The sequence below is a fragment of the Atractosteus spatula genome, chromosome 21 (genome assembly GCF_055471065.1).
Source record: "Atractosteus spatula isolate fAtrSpa1 chromosome 21, fAtrSpa1.hap1, whole genome shotgun sequence".
Lineage (NCBI taxonomy): Eukaryota > Metazoa > Chordata > Actinopteri > Semionotiformes > Lepisosteidae > Atractosteus > Atractosteus spatula.
In genome coordinates, this window is record NC_142726.1 from 5,519,585 (window position 1) to 5,536,062 (window position 16,478).

At 46.0% G+C, this 16,478-nt stretch overlaps 2 protein-coding genes across 3 annotated transcripts in view; one reads left to right on the forward strand and one right to left on the reverse strand.

Moving 5' to 3' along the window:
- The window catches only part of fanca (FA complementation group A), a 33,723-nt gene extending 28,811 nt beyond the window's left edge, over window positions 1-4,912 (forward strand). Inside the window, exons 35-44 of the mRNA XM_088939195.1 lie at window positions 182-241; window positions 322-426; window positions 726-838; window positions 1,494-1,635; window positions 2,104-2,166; window positions 2,407-2,509; window positions 2,800-2,875; window positions 3,240-3,381; window positions 3,966-4,058; window positions 4,464-4,912. Of these exons, the coding sequence (XP_088795321.1) occupies window positions 182-241; window positions 322-426; window positions 726-838; window positions 1,494-1,635; window positions 2,104-2,166; window positions 2,407-2,509; window positions 2,800-2,875; window positions 3,240-3,381; window positions 3,966-4,058; window positions 4,464-4,571 (1,005 nt within the window). The 3' untranslated portion in view covers window positions 4,572-4,912. The remainder of the gene's footprint in view (window positions 1-181; window positions 242-321; window positions 427-725; window positions 839-1,493; window positions 1,636-2,103; window positions 2,167-2,406; window positions 2,510-2,799; window positions 2,876-3,239; window positions 3,382-3,965; window positions 4,059-4,463) is intronic.
- A 63-nt stretch (window positions 4,913-4,975) lies between these two features.
- On the reverse strand, window positions 4,976-16,192 carry znf276 (zinc finger protein 276). 2 transcript variants are annotated; one of them, XM_088939194.1, is made up of 11 exons: window positions 15,732-16,192; window positions 13,864-14,179; window positions 13,222-13,268; window positions 12,697-13,134; window positions 11,823-11,901; window positions 11,241-11,324; window positions 10,874-10,984; window positions 10,031-10,106; window positions 9,444-9,561; window positions 8,751-8,850; window positions 4,976-7,953 (listed from the first exon to the last, which is right to left on the reverse strand). In XM_088939194.1, exons 1-11 carry the CDS (start codon window positions 15,979-15,981, stop codon window positions 7,692-7,694), a joined length of 1,881 nt encoding a protein of 626 aa, XP_088795320.1. In that variant the 5' UTR covers window positions 15,982-16,192; the 3' UTR covers window positions 4,976-7,691. The 2 variants fall into 2 exon arrangements, with proteins under 2 accessions (XP_088795320.1, XP_088795318.1); XM_088939192.1 differs by having other exon boundaries at window positions 10,874-10,987; window positions 15,732-16,190.
- Between the last annotated feature and the right edge of the window lie 286 nt (window positions 16,193-16,478).

A 16,478-nucleotide genomic window follows, 5' to 3' on the forward strand; every position in this document is an offset into this window, starting at 1 on the left:
CTTCTAAATCCTTTCATCTGAAATATTTGATGTTGTAGTCTGTAGTTTGCCATTATGTAATCTAGGGTTCTCCTTAATGGGTGCTTCTGGTTTTCTTCACACCGTTTAGTTTTCGTGGGACGTTTCTGTAAAAGTCACGCTGCTTTCTGAATGTGAGTGACGGCGAATGTGTGTTTTGCAGAGGAACAGCTGTACTGGAAGGTGTGTCCTGCCCTATGAGCTCACTGCACACTTCTTCAGGGTGAGACGGGATTTTGATTGTTAGGAATTGAGTCTGGGTAGCTCTGTGCCCTGTTGCCATGTTTTCTGTCGGCCCCACAGGGCGTGCTGAGCGCCAGTCTGGACTGTGCTGTGCCCGGTGCTGCCGTGTGTGAGGTTCTGACCCAGTGCCCCCTGCAGTGCCCTCTGATCATCATCTCGGCAGGGGTAAGGATACTGGACCCAAACACAACCCACTTGAAAGAACCTGATTTGTTGATCACATTTGGTATAAACCTTCCAAATCTAGTCCTGAAAACACCAGAGGGTTCCGTTTGAGTTTTGAATTGGTAATTATTCTTCTATTTTTGTGCTTTCCCAACTGGGGGTTGGCAGTCGTGATGTCCTGTGAGTCATTTATCGGTATGACTGCGTTTTGAATCCAGGGCAGGTATCAGTCAGCTCTAAGCCCTGTTGTTAGGAGGCTGCTTAGCCTGACAGAGGCCTAACTGCTGTGTTTGTGCCAGCTGTGGTGGGCCAGGCTGCAGCCCGTGCTCTGGTCCCAGTGGAGGAGGCTGAGCACAGATTCACTACCAGAGGAGCTCCAGAGGATGGCAGACTGCCACTCATGGGCCCGCAGGTACTGCCCTCCCTGCACGCCATTACTGCACTCCGTCCAGCCAGACGTTTAGATTACTGTGGATTTTATCACACTGCTTTCATGATGTATAAACACCTTTACCCCCCCTCCCCCATCTGACATGTTATGAAATAAAATGGAAGTTAGACACTCCCTTGGCCAGACTCTCTCTGTTTTGCAGAAATAAAAAAATACCATAGGAAAATACTGACTAGGGCAATAGGGGAATAAGAATAAGAATATTCTTTTCAAGGTATATCAGTCTTATACTGAATCTAATGTTTGAGTATTAAATATTCAGGACTGTTCAGTTGGGACTTCCAGGTGCAAGGTACCATGTCATGTAGAGTGTCCTCTAGCTGTTTTTTAAAAATGGTTGTAGGGACATCCCTGTAAGTTAACATGAAAGTTGAAAAAAAATACTAATTTAATTATTTAGCATAAAACAGCCTAGAGTTATTCCCAAAATTGCAGAGCCCTACAGTTAATTCTGACAGAGACTGGTCAGAACCGAAACCTCGAAATGGTGAGATCTTTAATACCTCCCCGTTGCAAACGGTGTAGTCTTTCAGGACCGTCGGTGGTCGCGGAAGCGCATCGAGGGGTGGAAAGTTGTCCTAGGGACAGGATGTGCCATGTGTTCTCTCTGCTGCAGCGTGCTGTGCGGGAGGGTGACCACTCCGGCCTCCGACTCCGCCTTGATCCTGGCGGCCAGTCTGCACTGGGCCCTGCAGAGGAACCCAGCGGGCCGGGGCCTCGGGGCCACGCTGACAGAGCTGGAGGAACACGGTCCGCAGGTGAGGGCCACCCCCCTCCCAGCATGCACCAGCGGCCCAGATCAACTTATCCATAGACGGTGCTCCGCATCAGTCGTTTTCCATGCTTTCCAAGGTGTTGCGTTTCAAATGAGCTGCACTGTCAACATTAATAAGGAGAATCAGAATCATGTTTCTCCAGGAATTATTTACGTGACCCTTGCTGATACCTAATTCTTGTAGACCGCCTTTGTGAGAGACCCTGTCTCCAGCTGTTCCTGAGCTACGTTGCTTGACTGGCTGAACACACTCTGTTTTCGGTTTCCTGCAGAGTAGCCGAGGATTGATGGCACGTGTGATGATGCGGGGTTCATTAATTGTGATGCAGAGACCACCTTCACCCTGTGATATGCGTGTCATGTGCAGTTCGACACCATTCCGAGTTGTAAAGGTGTTTGGTCCGTGTTGGGAAATTGACCTTTGGATCGGTTGTTCTGCTTTGTGTTTCAGCTGCTGGTTTTTCTTCTCTTCTTCTCCCTGATGGATCTTATCACTGCCGAAATAGATCCCAAGGTACCAGTGGCCTCTTCCTGCCTGGCTGTGGGCTGTGCGCGAGTTTCTTTACCTCTGGCTGCTCTGAACAGGGCAGATTGCAAAGGCCTCTGTTGTCCACTCGAAAATTCATCATCCCGCAGAGAAACCTTCTTTCCTTCTACTGCCCCTCTAGTTTAGTGTGTCACTCCGATGTAGGTAGTGATCTCCAGAGCTGCCAGTTTTGCATGTCGGCTAAGGGGAGTTTTCTGTGTTGTAAAGGGGCCGACTGATTCCCAGCAAGCTCGGGAGCGCTGTGCAGACATCCTTAAGAGCCTCAAAGACTGTGGTCATTGGCTGGTTCTCTTCCGTGGGACAAGCGCAGGTAACATTTAACAGACAACAGCAGCGGTCGAACGTTGGCTTACCCGGAGTCCTGGGTCAGATCTGGCGAAACAGCCAAGATGTGCTTAATCCATTAGATAGGTGCTACTGAACTTTTGCATGTGGACAAAAGGGAATTTGACCCAGCTGTAGACAGTAAGAACCTCTCACTAGGTATAAAAAAATCCATCTTAACAGTTCAAAAGATCTTAAGAGTGCAACCATGCTGTCATTATGTTACTTCCATGCTATTACAGATTTTTTTTTTCCTTTTTCCTATTTTTTACCGAGATCAAGACCCATACCAGATTGTATACAAAATGATGTCTGAAATGCATATGAAGTTGTTGCCTCTGGCTTTCTACAGGTAAGATGGTGCTGTGTGTGATATAAGAAGATGGCTTATCTTGAAGTGGAAACCGTAAAAATGAATAGCTACTTCTGGCTAGAGCTAAGCTTGATCTTGATATGATTTGTATTGTCCTTGTTTGAGTGGCAACCAAGCTTTGGATGTATAATAAATATTTAATGAGCTCTCGTTCATCGTCGTTCTTTGTTCTCATCAATCATTTTCTATAAGATCTAACTTTAGATTTATAAGTAAAGTTTAACTGATCTTGCAGCAAGGTTTGCTTACGTTGTGTGTCATCAGTGCTTCTAATTTAACAGCTTTTAATGACTTCCATGTTCCTAAAATTGAAACCTGAACAAATGAAGCTGTTTTTCCCCAGTCTTGTTCTCAGCCTGGAAAATTCCCAGCTGGGCTGTTTAGTCAGAGCCCAGGATTTCCTGAGAACTGCCCTGGAGATGTACAGCAGACTAGTGGGTCTGTTTGTGGACGGCACAGCGGGAGAGCAGCAGATTCCTGAGCAGGTAAGGCAGCACAAACGCAGCAGGAGGAGTGACGCAACAGATCGGCGGTACAGATACACGGGCCTCGGTCCTCTTTAGTGTTCGCCGTCTCAGGTTATACCACTTTATCTCATTTCAACTTTTCCGGTTTTGTTTGGGATCATCGTTTTCCATACCCACGCAGTTTCGAGTCTTCAGTTGTTTTTTTCAACAATAACGCGTGAGCCTGCCGGGACAGTAGTGCTCTGCAGTGCGGCTTGTCATTGGCCCATTGGTCAGGCTGCCTGCGCTGTGGCGCCTTTTGGAGGAGCAGCCGTCTCCGAGTGATGTCACTCCTAACCTGCAGCTGTCCAGCATGTGACAGGAGTAGCTGTTTGCCAGAAAGCATCCAGTTGCACACCGCTATTACAGGTTGATATCATCGTTATTGATTAAATCAATTTTGGTGCCCAAGGATGTAAATTCTTCACTCTTCACCAAGTACCCAAGCACCGTTTATGTTGGTGTTTATGTATCAGTAGGATTCCTGTCATTTGTTGATTATGGACAAAGAGCGCTGAATGAATTGGTTTATTACACTTGAATAACTTTTCTCTGTTCTGCAGGTCGACTCTGTGAAGATTCTGACTGAAGCTCAGCGGTTTCTCCTTCGCACTATTTCAGTGTGTCCACAGAGCAGCTTTTTGTACAGGAAACGGGTATATACCTATTTATTAAGCATGGGGATTATTTCTTCAAATGTAAAGTGCTGATTGAAGTCAGGTCTTTGGTGCACGTACATTAATCTTAAACTGGACTAGGAATAATTCTCCAACATAAAACATGCTCGATCCCAGACACACATTGTATTTTCAGTATTGTAGCATTTGTATGTGGAGAACATTGTGCTACTGTGGAAAAGAACAGGAAATATGTTGTTTTTTCTATAGTACAGTTGCAAGTGTAAGTAATGCTTTCCCTACATCTGAAACCTTTTCATTAGTTATATACTTCTGATATACACCTGTTCAACTTGGCAAATGGTAGGATTCCAGCCCCATAGGTTGAACCACTAACAAAAGAGAAGCAGAACTCATGTGACCCCCCACTGCTTCCTGTTTCAGCTGGAGGATGCCTGTGGAGACCTGGACCCAGAGGTAGCGGCGGCCCTGTCCGCTCGTCTCAAGCCCCCTGGTGCTGACTTGCTCTGCGAAGTGCCCGACTTCTTGTAAACCACGCAGGACAATCCTTTTCCTGTATTATTCTGTTGACTGCCTTGTGAAGAATGACTGTGACCCAAAAACAATACATTTTGAAGAGTGCATTCTAATTTATGAATAGCAAAATGGATATTTATACCAGAAAAGGCCATTAGGCACATCAGGTTCGTTGGGATCTAATCCCAGAGTCTCTACTGCTTTCACTGCGAACAACTTCTCCCCTCTGGGAGGAAACTAGATCACCTGATAAAAAAGTGTAAAACTGTGAAATTCTGAAACCCCACAGCAGCCACTTTTTGTGAACTGCTGAAGTGGTCTTCATGGCTGCAAGGGCACCTGCCCGTACCATTAGTGTATTTGGCTGGTCCTATCTCACAGGACACAAAAGCACGTAAACAGATTAGGTTTTTCTTAAGTTGCTTTATTAAAAACAATATGAAATGTTCAATAGTGCGGACTTTGCAAGACTGCTCAGTAAAGGACAGAATTAATAACGAAAAAGGTACAAATTTCCTTGCAAGTACTGGTAGCCAAAACTAGCAAAAGGGGAATATCGAAGGCTCTGAGGTTCTGGAGCTGGTGGGCACACATAAGTATTACAGTTGGAAAAATCGTAACTAATAGTAGAACTGTAGCACTCAAAATCTGTCCCAATTCAAAAACATCACTTTCCTCAAAACATCTGCTCAGAAAGTTGTCCTTACTATTAAATTAATACATTTATTTTGTCTGTAACAGAATGAGAAAACAATTTCAACTTCTCAAAACATCTTTTATAAAAATAAAATCTTAACTTTTTTTTCCCCAGCTGTCTGTACTACAATGGCTTCTGTAGGTTCTAGAGAGCAGCAGTTTGAATTTTCTCACTCATTTCTATCAGCACTAGTCCTAAAACCTGCATTCTTCAAAATAAAACTTGATGCACTGAATACCCAACAATGTGTACGTAAGTTGAGATGGCAAAGTTCTCCTTAAACAGCCATCACCTGTAATGTTATCCTGCTTACCGTACACAATTAAAGTCTTTAAGACTGTTATGAAATAAACTCTAAATGATTTTATAATTCCCAACAAGATTTAGACCCCACCTCTTCAAGACAGCATGGAGAATGCACACAGGAGATTTACAAAGTAAAACTATTTACAACATATACATACAACCTGCATAGGTCATATAGAAGTTAGATGTCTTCATTGCACACACAAAACAGTATGCTTACAACTACTGAACTAAAATGTGTTTAGCATGTTACGTTGTTTAAAGGGATTTTTTTAAAAACACACTTTCACTCGACACACACTCTTAAGTGCTTCAAATGCTTAGGCAGCCGAGTTTTATCATTGAAAAGTATCTAAAATCACTCTCCCATTCGCAAGACTGCAGCTGCTAATTGGGAATGGCTGCTGAGAAAGACTCTTGTCTGCCTGTGAGGAACACTCTCTCCATGGTAAAAAGATTAATGCATTGCTGAGTATGGATTTTTAACTATGGTATCCCTTAGATGAGCCAGCACAAATACTATACACAAGCATCATGATATGTGCATCTTTTCTGTTATCTTAAGGTATTGGACAGACAGCTTTGCGACAACAGAGCAGATTTCAATGAGAGGAACGACTAGAAAAATAGTCAAATGTCTAGTGAAACTGACATCAACCAGTCCCACATTTTAAAACAATAGTGTTGGTAAGCCATCAGAATCTGGGACAGAATGCAGGTCATGAGATTTAGGAGTTTGGACTGCAAAAGTGGCAATGCTTCATGTGCTTCAGTTATTTTCTGCAAAACTAACAACTGTAAACTACATGGCAATGATTATTATCTAAAGTAAATTTAATCTACAGAAAAATACTAATCCTTTAATGCCAGAATACTTGATTTCCAGTTCTCAGCTTAGGCATTTGTGGATTTATATTCCAATGTTGTTAAATTGCAATGGACCTAAAAACTCATCTCGGTCCAGAAAGAGAAATTCTGAACAAAACAATCAAGTCTTGTCACCTGCAGCCTGTTCCTCTCACACAGTTATAATCCAAACCCTGCCTCCTACAGGTTCTTGCCGATACCCTGGGGATTGATCTGTGAACTTCCTCAGCAGAACACTGCACCTATTTAAGAGGAAGGGTTGGGAAGTTCACAGTTTATTGCGACAATCTTCTGACACACTGCAGTTTACAGTCAGGTCAGATTTTAGCTGGCTGTATTTATAGGCTATTAATATTAACTTGAAAAAAGGTTTATATGACGGTAAGGCTAACACAAGATGGGTAGTGCTCAGGTGGGTGAGACCGCTAGACTTGTGTTATAGATCCCGTTTTTTCTGAAATGTGGTTCAAGTGCAATTTGAGAAATAGCAGAGGGGTTCAGTGGATCTGGAGTACCCGAGGACCGGTCAGGAATTCATCACTGGCACTATTAATTATCTCGTACTATCAGATTTCCCTGAATGTACAGCTATTAATTACCACATAATAAGGATCTGCCTGTGTATGTGTTATCTGAAGTCTGCAACCCTGAAGATGCAGAATGCTTCATTTACCCAGTTCGAACAGTTTTGTTACAGACTATGTGTCACAGCACACACTCCTCTAAACGCTATCAGGCTTTTCTTATAACTTATTTCACTCTGGTATGTAATTCAACACCTAGCTTAAAGCAAAGAATAATATCTGTCCAGAAATTTAAATGTTAAACTTGGTGAAAAGTGCTCTTAAAATATGTCATTAATACGAACGGCTATTAAAAAAACCCCAACTCCGACACTGTAAAAGTAACAAGCATGAAGGAAAAAAAATGTTGTCAGTACTGTGATAACAGATTTTCAACCTTGTGTTGGTTCAAATTAGATATTAACCTTGAACATCTCTTAAAGAAACCTCTGTTTAAAGATCTCATTTGAGCCACAAACCCAATTACACCTTATTTATACTGCTGTACAGACTCTCCAGCACAAAAGCCCTTCATCAGAATGAGGGAAGCTTGTGCAGACAGTTTTTTAAAAGACTGATTTTCTCTTTGCTTTGACGCATCTTCATGCAGCAGTGCTGTGCTTCTTAAATGGCCGGTATCTAGACTCATTCTTATTGCGTGGTCTAACAGCAGAGTGCAGTCGGGGCTCCCCGGCTCCTGCTTCAGCTGGGGTCCCCCTGCAGCACGAGGACCGCCTCCCCTGCGGGCGGGTGCTGACCGGGCTCCTCGTCGGGCTTGCCCTTGTCTACATTTGTGAGGGTGAGGGGGTGCACCATGGACATGTGCACGTTGAGGTTGTGGGCCTTCTCGAAGCGCTTCCCGCACAGGTCGCAGGCGAACTCCAGCTCCGCCTCCGCCTTGTGCTTGGTCATGTGGTACTTCAGCGACGCCCTCTGCCGGCACTGGAAACCGCACACCTCGCACCTCGAGAGACGCCAACACACACCAGTCAGCACCGGGAGGACGGGCACGTCACACTCATCACCTTACTTCACAGGAACCGGCACGGGGAGGTGTGAAGCTGACAGTTTGTCTCTGCTTTTCTGCTTCTCCAGTGCAACCTGGATCCCTTAGCTCCTACTACCCGAGACAGATCAAACAGCTATGAAACAAAGTATTTCCCATATTTCCATTCCTGTCTCTTTGGACCATCATACCTCTGTCACCAAAAACATGCTGAAAGAGTAGCAACATAGACAAGAAAAGTTGTGGAATTAAGAACTTGATAAAACTCCCAGTAGCCTTTGCCAAACTCCACAACTAAAAAAGGAACATGCAGTCAGTTACATTTCAAGGATTAGCCTTACAAAATGAACAGCAGAATAACGCTGCTCTCCACAGAGGACCACATTTTACTGCTGAGGAGATCAAGTCTAGTATCGGGTAGGTCGACAGTCATGCAGGTTTTCTGCTTCCCTATCTTCATCGCTTATCAATTGTTACACAAATGGAAACAGCAGGGTATTCGAGTAATTTAGAAATCAAAAGCAGAGGTGAAACGAAAACCTGAAACTCCCGTGGTTCTGAAAGACTAGCCAATTGGGAATCTTTCACAGCATTCTTGTGGTCACCATTTAGGTCAGTAATGGTCAACTCCAGACTGTAGGATTTGTTTGATTAATTAGCTGTTCTTCCCACGGGTCTTTGACAACTGAAGTGTTAAAGAGAACCAGCAAACAGGTGTGTTTCCAGATCTCATGCATTTCAGCTCCTGAACTTACTGCAAAGGTTTGGCTCCTGAATGCCTCATCTGATGGACAGAAAGGTGTTTGCGCTGCTTGAATGTCTGGCCGCATTGATCACAGATGTAGTTCCGCACCTCTGTCAAAGACAATACTCCAATAAATACAATAACTACACACACACTGAAAGCAGAAAACATGAGCTCTTAAAACCAGCAATAGTAGCTAATTTTAATATCACATTCATTAACATTTCAGCTAGTGTGATCACTGAGCATCAAAGCACCTAAAATGATATACTACCAAGAAAGATAAACATCCAGCATAGTAGCACTATCACAATGCTTCCACATAAGATCTGCCTCTGCAACTCAGAAATTGCTTACAATATGTCTATCATTTTATCAGGAAATAATAGATACATTTCAGGCCGAGCTCGTGTGAAGTCTCCGACTATATCTTGTACAGGCAGATATAACTAAAAATTCTGAAAACCTCTCTGGTTTCATGACTGGAATAGGACTGTAATTTTTTCAGTAGACAGCAAGCAGTGAGTAAAGCTAGATGATTACGTCCCAAGATGCTGAAGCTGCCCATGTGGCTTAAAGCCCAGGGGCTCTCTGCTAAAATGAGTACGTCACTTTGTCCTTCTAGGGGTATTCCATTCACTTTTACAGAGGCTGAAACAAATCCGAGAGGTCAGACTGAAGTCTGCCAGAGCAGCGGGCTCACCTGTGTGAATGAGCTTGACGTGGCGCTGCAGGTAGCGGTCAATCATGAAGACTTTGTTACAGCCCGGGTGAGGACAAGGCCGCTCGCGCACCTCCTCATGGTGCTCCTTGATATGTTTCTGTGGTGGGGTCACGACAACATGTTAGAGGGACAGGTGTGGTCCTGTGTTGTGGAAGCTAAGACTTCAACGGAGCTCCAATATGGTCACTAGGACCAAACTTAAAATGAATTGAATCGTTTTGCAACAGTTTCTTTTGAAACAACAAGCCAGCACTCACTGAATGGATCAGGCACACATCAGACCACATCAAGGGCTGCCACTGAGCTAATATACAAAAGCCCTACTTTTTAAACTGGATAGGTTTATACATCTATTCCTGTATTAGCAGGGGAATAAACATCCTGAGCCTTAGATTACTGTATTACTGTACCCCTTTAAGAGGTAAGCTCGATGGTAAAAATATATATGAATCTCCAGTTTTCTACACTGGGCTCACACTTGGCCATGGTGATGTCAAAACAACATTTTTCCGTGGTTATCCCTTAAATGCAGAAGAAAAAATTCCCTCATAACAGGACTTCCTTACCTTCATGCCATCAGCCCCCCTGTAGACAGCTGTGCACCCCTGGTAAGGACATTTATAAATCGTAGGCAGCTCTTCTCTGCGACAAAAATAAGATAAGGATGAAACGAAACCCCCAAATCCTTAATTGGTTGTTTACAGGTAATGCAGACTTCATATTTTGCGTCATCACAACAAATTATTAATATTTTTTCTGTTTAATACCCTTGGAATCACCCAGTTATTTTTCTATCTTACAGCCCGTTCATTTAGAAAAACATCAGCTGTTTGTCAACCTCACGATCACTCAGCTGCAATTTCCCTGTTCGCATGTGCCTCTGACTCACTCGCCATTCGACGCGCTGGCAGCTCCGGTTGCCTTACAGGGGAGTTAGCCTACACTCCAGTGTGAGTGTCCATCACCTTTACTTTGCTCTCACACATAGCTCACAGCTGTGGTGCAGCTGGCTCAAGCTCCCTGAACTTCCCCAGCAAGAATCCATTGCTCCGCCCTCACTGCCTAACTGGTTCCAGTCCTCAAACGCGTTGGAGGTCACCTTTTAATGAGTGCCTTTCATAAGGAACATAAAATCCCAAACGTCTGAGCAGAAAAAAAAGGAACTTGCAAATGGTCTAGTCAAACGTTCATGCGGGTTCGAAGAAGTAATTAAGCTGGGCTGGAATGAAAACCAGCAGGTATCTGGGCCTCCAGGATCAGGACTGGGAATTCTGGATGTGTCTGGCTAACGACAGAGACCGGCGACTCCCTCCTATCCCCCGGGGAGCCCCCTCGCCTGTGCCGTCCTGTGTCGGATGCGCGACGGGCTCGATCGCCGACATGCGACGAGAAGCAGAGGTCTGGCCTACCGCTCTGTCTTGACCTTCTTTTTCCAGCCTGGCTTGGGACCCGGTTTCTTTCTCACTTTTGGTTCTGCCTTCTTCTTCTCTTCTTTGTTCTCATTCTTCTTTGGGGAAACCCTGCTGGAAGAAAGCGAAAACTAATTTTATTTTTTAAACCCTCTGCTCTTTCCGCCTGCGGTCACTGGTTTGCCGAAACAGAGTGCTAGGCTGTTTTGTTTATCAGCACATGCTCGTAACTGATGGCAGGAAAGAGAAAAGACAGGGGTAATCATGAAGCACGTAATGCAGTTGAAACGCTAACTGTGATAGCTCTGGTCCCCAAAGTCATAAGTCTTTCCACGATACTATATGAGCTGCACATTCTCTCACTCACTTTTTTTCAGGATATGGCTCAAACAACTCATCAGATGAGCCGCTCTTCCTCTTGTCTTCATCATCATCTTCACTGAAGGAATCCCTGCCAGTGGTCAGAGAGAAAGAGACGCACAACTGCTGTTTATCATTCTGAGCTGTGCTTAGGCCACCAGTGCTTTCAGCTACTGTTGTGTGACAATACTACGAGAAAGGACCTGAGAAAATAAAACTGGTTAAACTGTTCCTCATCATTTTTTTTAACAAGCTCAAACTATGTCATTGTCTTTGAATTAAAATAAAGTCATAGAAAATAAATGTTTCAATTCCCGGTAACCATTAAAATAATGTATAACTGTAAGACACTATGTAATGAGCAACCACATGTATATCATTATGTTGTGTATGGATGCCAAACTCAAAGGGCTGACCAGCTCACAAAGAACACAAGAACGTAAGTCCGTTTCAAATGAGAGGAGAGCATGCATCACATCTAGGCTGTCTGGTTACCAACAGACAGTGGATCCAAGGATCAGGCTGGTGGCTGTCATAAAAAGTGGCCCTCTGCTCACAGCGTAGGTGTACTTGCAGAATTAGCACTTACCTGTCAGATAGATCGCTGTCCTCTACCCCATCCAGTGGTTCTGCTGGCGCCGGAATGAGCTTCTCCCTGATTATCTGTCCTAAGGAAACACAGGGAAAAAAACAGATTTTTAAAGACTCTATGCCTGCTTGTGTCCACCTGTCACTGGATTAAGGTGATTTGAAATTGCTTCCATACGCTTCCAAGAATATTCAGAGCCAAATCAAAGATACGTTTCAATGGGGAATCTCATCTGATCTTAAGACTCAAAAAAGGTTTCTGGTTAAAATATAAGTTTAGCCCCGTAATCCAGTGTTGCCAAATAGGAGGAGCACAGCTAGCCCAGTGCTATCAGAAGACTCCTGTAGCTGACTAGTGCATTATGTGCTTATAATATCAGAGATGCCAACAGCTAGAATTTTGCTGCAGCAACATTTTTTTTATCATCTTTTCAATGATGGATGCTTAAGAGTATAAATAGAAATGCAATGATGTTTGTGTGATCTAAAAACCATGTTAAATGCCTGGAGAAGCATTCTCCCCAATAAAGACATTACAGAAACCAAACAACTTTCAACATTTGATTACTTATGAAACTGCAAAGGCTGAGCAGGTCTTTGGCACACATAATTTCCCCTCTTAACCAAAACACACACAACCAATTTCACAGCCCAACCTTGGCAGCAGGTACCATCTCTCGGCTAAGATGTTAAACCAGAAATCTGAGGTCTTGTCTGCATTATAGACACTGTAAATCCCTTGGAAACCTTTCCTGAAGCCCTGGTAAAATCCCGTCAGGACGGATTAAACCCAAGTTTTCTTACACTTGGCCTTGATAATAATAAAAGCACACTTCCGAGCTGTGTCAACACCCTTGCCCTGCCTGCAGTCTCACCGTCGGCGCTGTTGGGGCAGGAAGGCTCCTCCAGGCTCTCCCCACTCTGGGAGGGCTGCGGTGTGCTGTCCTGGGTGTGCGGAGCAACTGGACACACAGGCTGGGGGGTGGGCGAGCCGCACGGGGCTGTGCTGCCCGGCCGCAGCTGGGTGCTGGGCTCTGGGACGGTGGTCACTGCCGCGGGCTTCCCGAGCCCCTCCCCTCGCTCCGGGGTGGCTGGCTGTACCGCTGGGCCTCGCCCCGGGCCGGGCCAGTCGGAGGCCGTGTCCAGGACATAGCTGTGCCCGTCCACGCAGCCCCAGACAGCCCGCACCGCTCCGCAGTACCCCCCTGCAAGAACCTCCTGCAGCCCCGGGCAGGCCTGGCAGCCCGCCGCGTGCTGGTGCACCCAGGAGACCAGGCCGTGCAGACGCTGTGCGCTGGAGGTGATCACCTGCTCTGTGAACACACGCAGCACATGGGAGTCAGACTGGCGCCGAGCGCTGGCAATGACAGCCAAAACATTAGGGCATTCTGAAGACTTACCAAACGCAGAACTGTCTCCAGCTGAGTGCAAAGACAGTGAATCGTCCCTGGAAACAAAAACAGTGAAATCGATAAAAAAAATCCTCTCTAAATTATGCAGTAACGTCTGTCATTTTGAAAATTTATCCATCGAACTGAAACATGCTTTCGAGGTAGAAAACCATTTTACTTTAGAATTACAATCTGTTTAATTTCTGTTTTCTACCAAATTCTGCTCTCACAATAACACATTTAGGACTGGACGTGGGTTTTGTAAAAGTATACTGGCAATAAAATGTCACTTCAAGGCAAAATATTAAAAAACTACATACAGGACGGCATATTCCTAACAATTTTTTTTTTCTCTCCAACACTGGTTGCAACGTGTTTCTCTGTTAGTACATTAAAGTGCTTCTATCAGATTAACTTTCAGACCCACTCTGTTTTAATACACTGCGGCTGTGGAGTGTTTTGGTATAAGAGTTTAACGCTGTAATTTTAATCAACATCCATGGCCTTCCACCCAAAGGTTTACGAAACATGGATTAAAACGGAGATTCGCTGCCAAATGACCGCACAGGTGAGATACAGGGTGAGATGGCGCGGCACGCCGCCTGGATCTATCTCTCGGTGCCATGTGGTAGACACCTCCCGCTCCCTCACCTGCCCCGCGGCTTGTCTCTGGAGGAGGGGGAGAGGTTGACCCGCTGTACAAAGGTGCGCAGAATGCTGTGACACTTGTAGAACTGGCTGTGGCAGTTCTTGCAGACGAACTGGGACAGCAGGGGGTCCTGGTGCACCGGCACGCCCACCAGCCTCTGGAAATCGGCAAAGAAGAGCTGCGGGCCGCGGTGCTTCCTCTCGGCGCCGGGGGGCCGCCCCGGCTCCGCCGGGAGCTTGGCGAAGGCGTGCCGCAGGCTGCGCGGTGAGAACTTGCCGTGGCACAGGCGGCAGAACGCCGTGGTGAGCCTCCCTGAGCCTGGAGGGCCGAAGAGAACAACCGACGGTCATTAGTCTGCTCCCACCCCAATTTTAATTCAGTCCTATGATCTACAGCTGCACTGGAATTTAAATCAACGGCGTTTATGCGCATCTGTTTCGATGCACTACAGAGAAGCCATTTAGAACATAACACTCTTCGCTCTGCAGAAGCATCTCTGCTTGCACTCCATACAACACGATGACGGGAGGACCGACATCCAAAAACAGGTCCAGGGTTGAGGCTCGTTACAAACCCCACCCAGCATTCACAGCTGAACCTTAAGGGGCTTAGCCTCCAGCTGGGCAGACAGAAGCAGCGGTGTACCACAGAGACTCATCTTGGGCCCATTTGTATAGAATTCTGATCCATATCAGCTACACCAACAATTGAAATTCTGGTACAGGTGGAAAACAAGTGAAATTTGCAGGTGATACAAAAACATAGGTTGTGATGAAAACAGAAACAATGGCCAAAGAATTAGCAAAAGGCTCAACCCAAATCACGGACTGGACAGATGTTTGGCAAATGAGTGCAAAGTGATCCACTTTGTAATATGTGAAGAAGGAACAGACACATATTACAAGAACGTGTCTAAACTGCAGAAGGTCACACATAAAAGGTGTCTATATAACATAACATCACTTTATTGACCACATACAATTTCTTGCATTAGGAATTCGTCTTTTTGCATAGCTTGCTCTCCATGAGACACAGACACACAGACAGGGAGAGAAGCTGAGGGTCAGAGCGCAGGGTCAGCCATTGTATAGCGCCCTGAGAGCAGCTGGGATTAAGGGCCTTGCTCAGGGGCCCAACGGAGTAGGATTCCTCTGCCGGCCGTGGGATATGAACTGGCAACCTTCCAGCCACTGGCGCAGATCCTTAGCCACAGTGCCACCACTCTGCCCCCATGACTACGTAGATTATTGTATGTTCTCATCAATGCCAGGCAGGGAAGCAACAAAAAGCAAAAAGGACAGTATAGAGCAAAAGCCCTGTAATTCAAGTCAAGAGAAGTTGTGTTCAAGTCTTACAATACATTACCAAGACGTAATTTAGAATTCTGTATTTAGCTGTGATCGTTGTACCACACAAAGCGAATTATTGCCTTAGAGAAAGTTCAGAAAACAAGTACAAAAAGCTGACTGCAGGTGAATCTTTGGAAACAACTGCCCGACACTGTAACTTGCGCTGCAAATGAAAGTCCTGCCCCATTAAAACGGTTAAGTGCCATTCCCTTAGCAAATAACATCCGTGCCAGATACGTCCACTTGATCGGGGCTCCTCGGGGTGCTGGCACAAACCTGAGTTGACGGGGCTTGGGGGAAATCCTTGTAGGGGAATCGCTTTCAAAATCTACCTCTGAGAGGGAGCAGGCGGCAGCCCTTCGCTAGAGGAGCGGACTGACAGCGGGGGCTGCCATGTGAGCACAGCGCTCACGGGCACCCCGGCACCGAGCGCCCCCCGTCCACACTTCTCCTGGCGCGGACAAGCGACACGGGAGTGTTTTTAAAAACACCGCAAGCAGTGAAGGTACTGACACACTAACCCGGCTGCTCCGGTCCGCCTTCAGCACCCCCTCCTCCGACATCTAACGAGGCGAGTCCCAGCCCGCCGCTCTCTTCCCGGCCGCTGCTGCCGCTGCTGCCGCTGCCCTCGCTCCGGTCCCTGGCCACACTCCTCCTGGCTGCAGACCTCGGTCTCCCCCGCCGGCCGGCTCGCCTGCTCCCCGCAGCCTGCTGTCCTAACCGTGTCTGCAGCGCCGGGGCAGCCAGACGACCGCGCCGGTCTCGCTTCATGCCCCCTCTCCCCACCAGTGCCGAGAACACTAAAACTCTCTCCTATTGTAATGACATGTATGCGAAATGTGGAAGCTGATTCAAATATCCACCCCACCCCCCACCCCCCCCGCCGGTTATAAAAGCATGAGCGTGTTTTGTAATATTGCACGGCCTATATGTAACGTAATTTTAATATCTGGTCGGTTTTTTTTTTTAAAAAAAAGAACTCATAAAAAAAAGCCCAGAGCCGAAAGTAAACAAGTGGGAGCGGAAGTGGCGAAAGGGGGGAGAGACTCAAGAGCGACCATGAGAAGCGATTCGGCCGCAGATCGGCGCAGCGCCCCCTACCGGCCGTGTGGTGGTAACGCAGGAACACGGGGCTGCTGAGACTTCTTCACATCGCATCCCAGACCCAGAAACAACGCGAAAGAGAGTCACCTCCGGTCTGCTAGTGTGAAGTCAGTACTGTCACGCAGTGGAAACGGTGACAACTGACTTCAAATCAGATCAGGGAC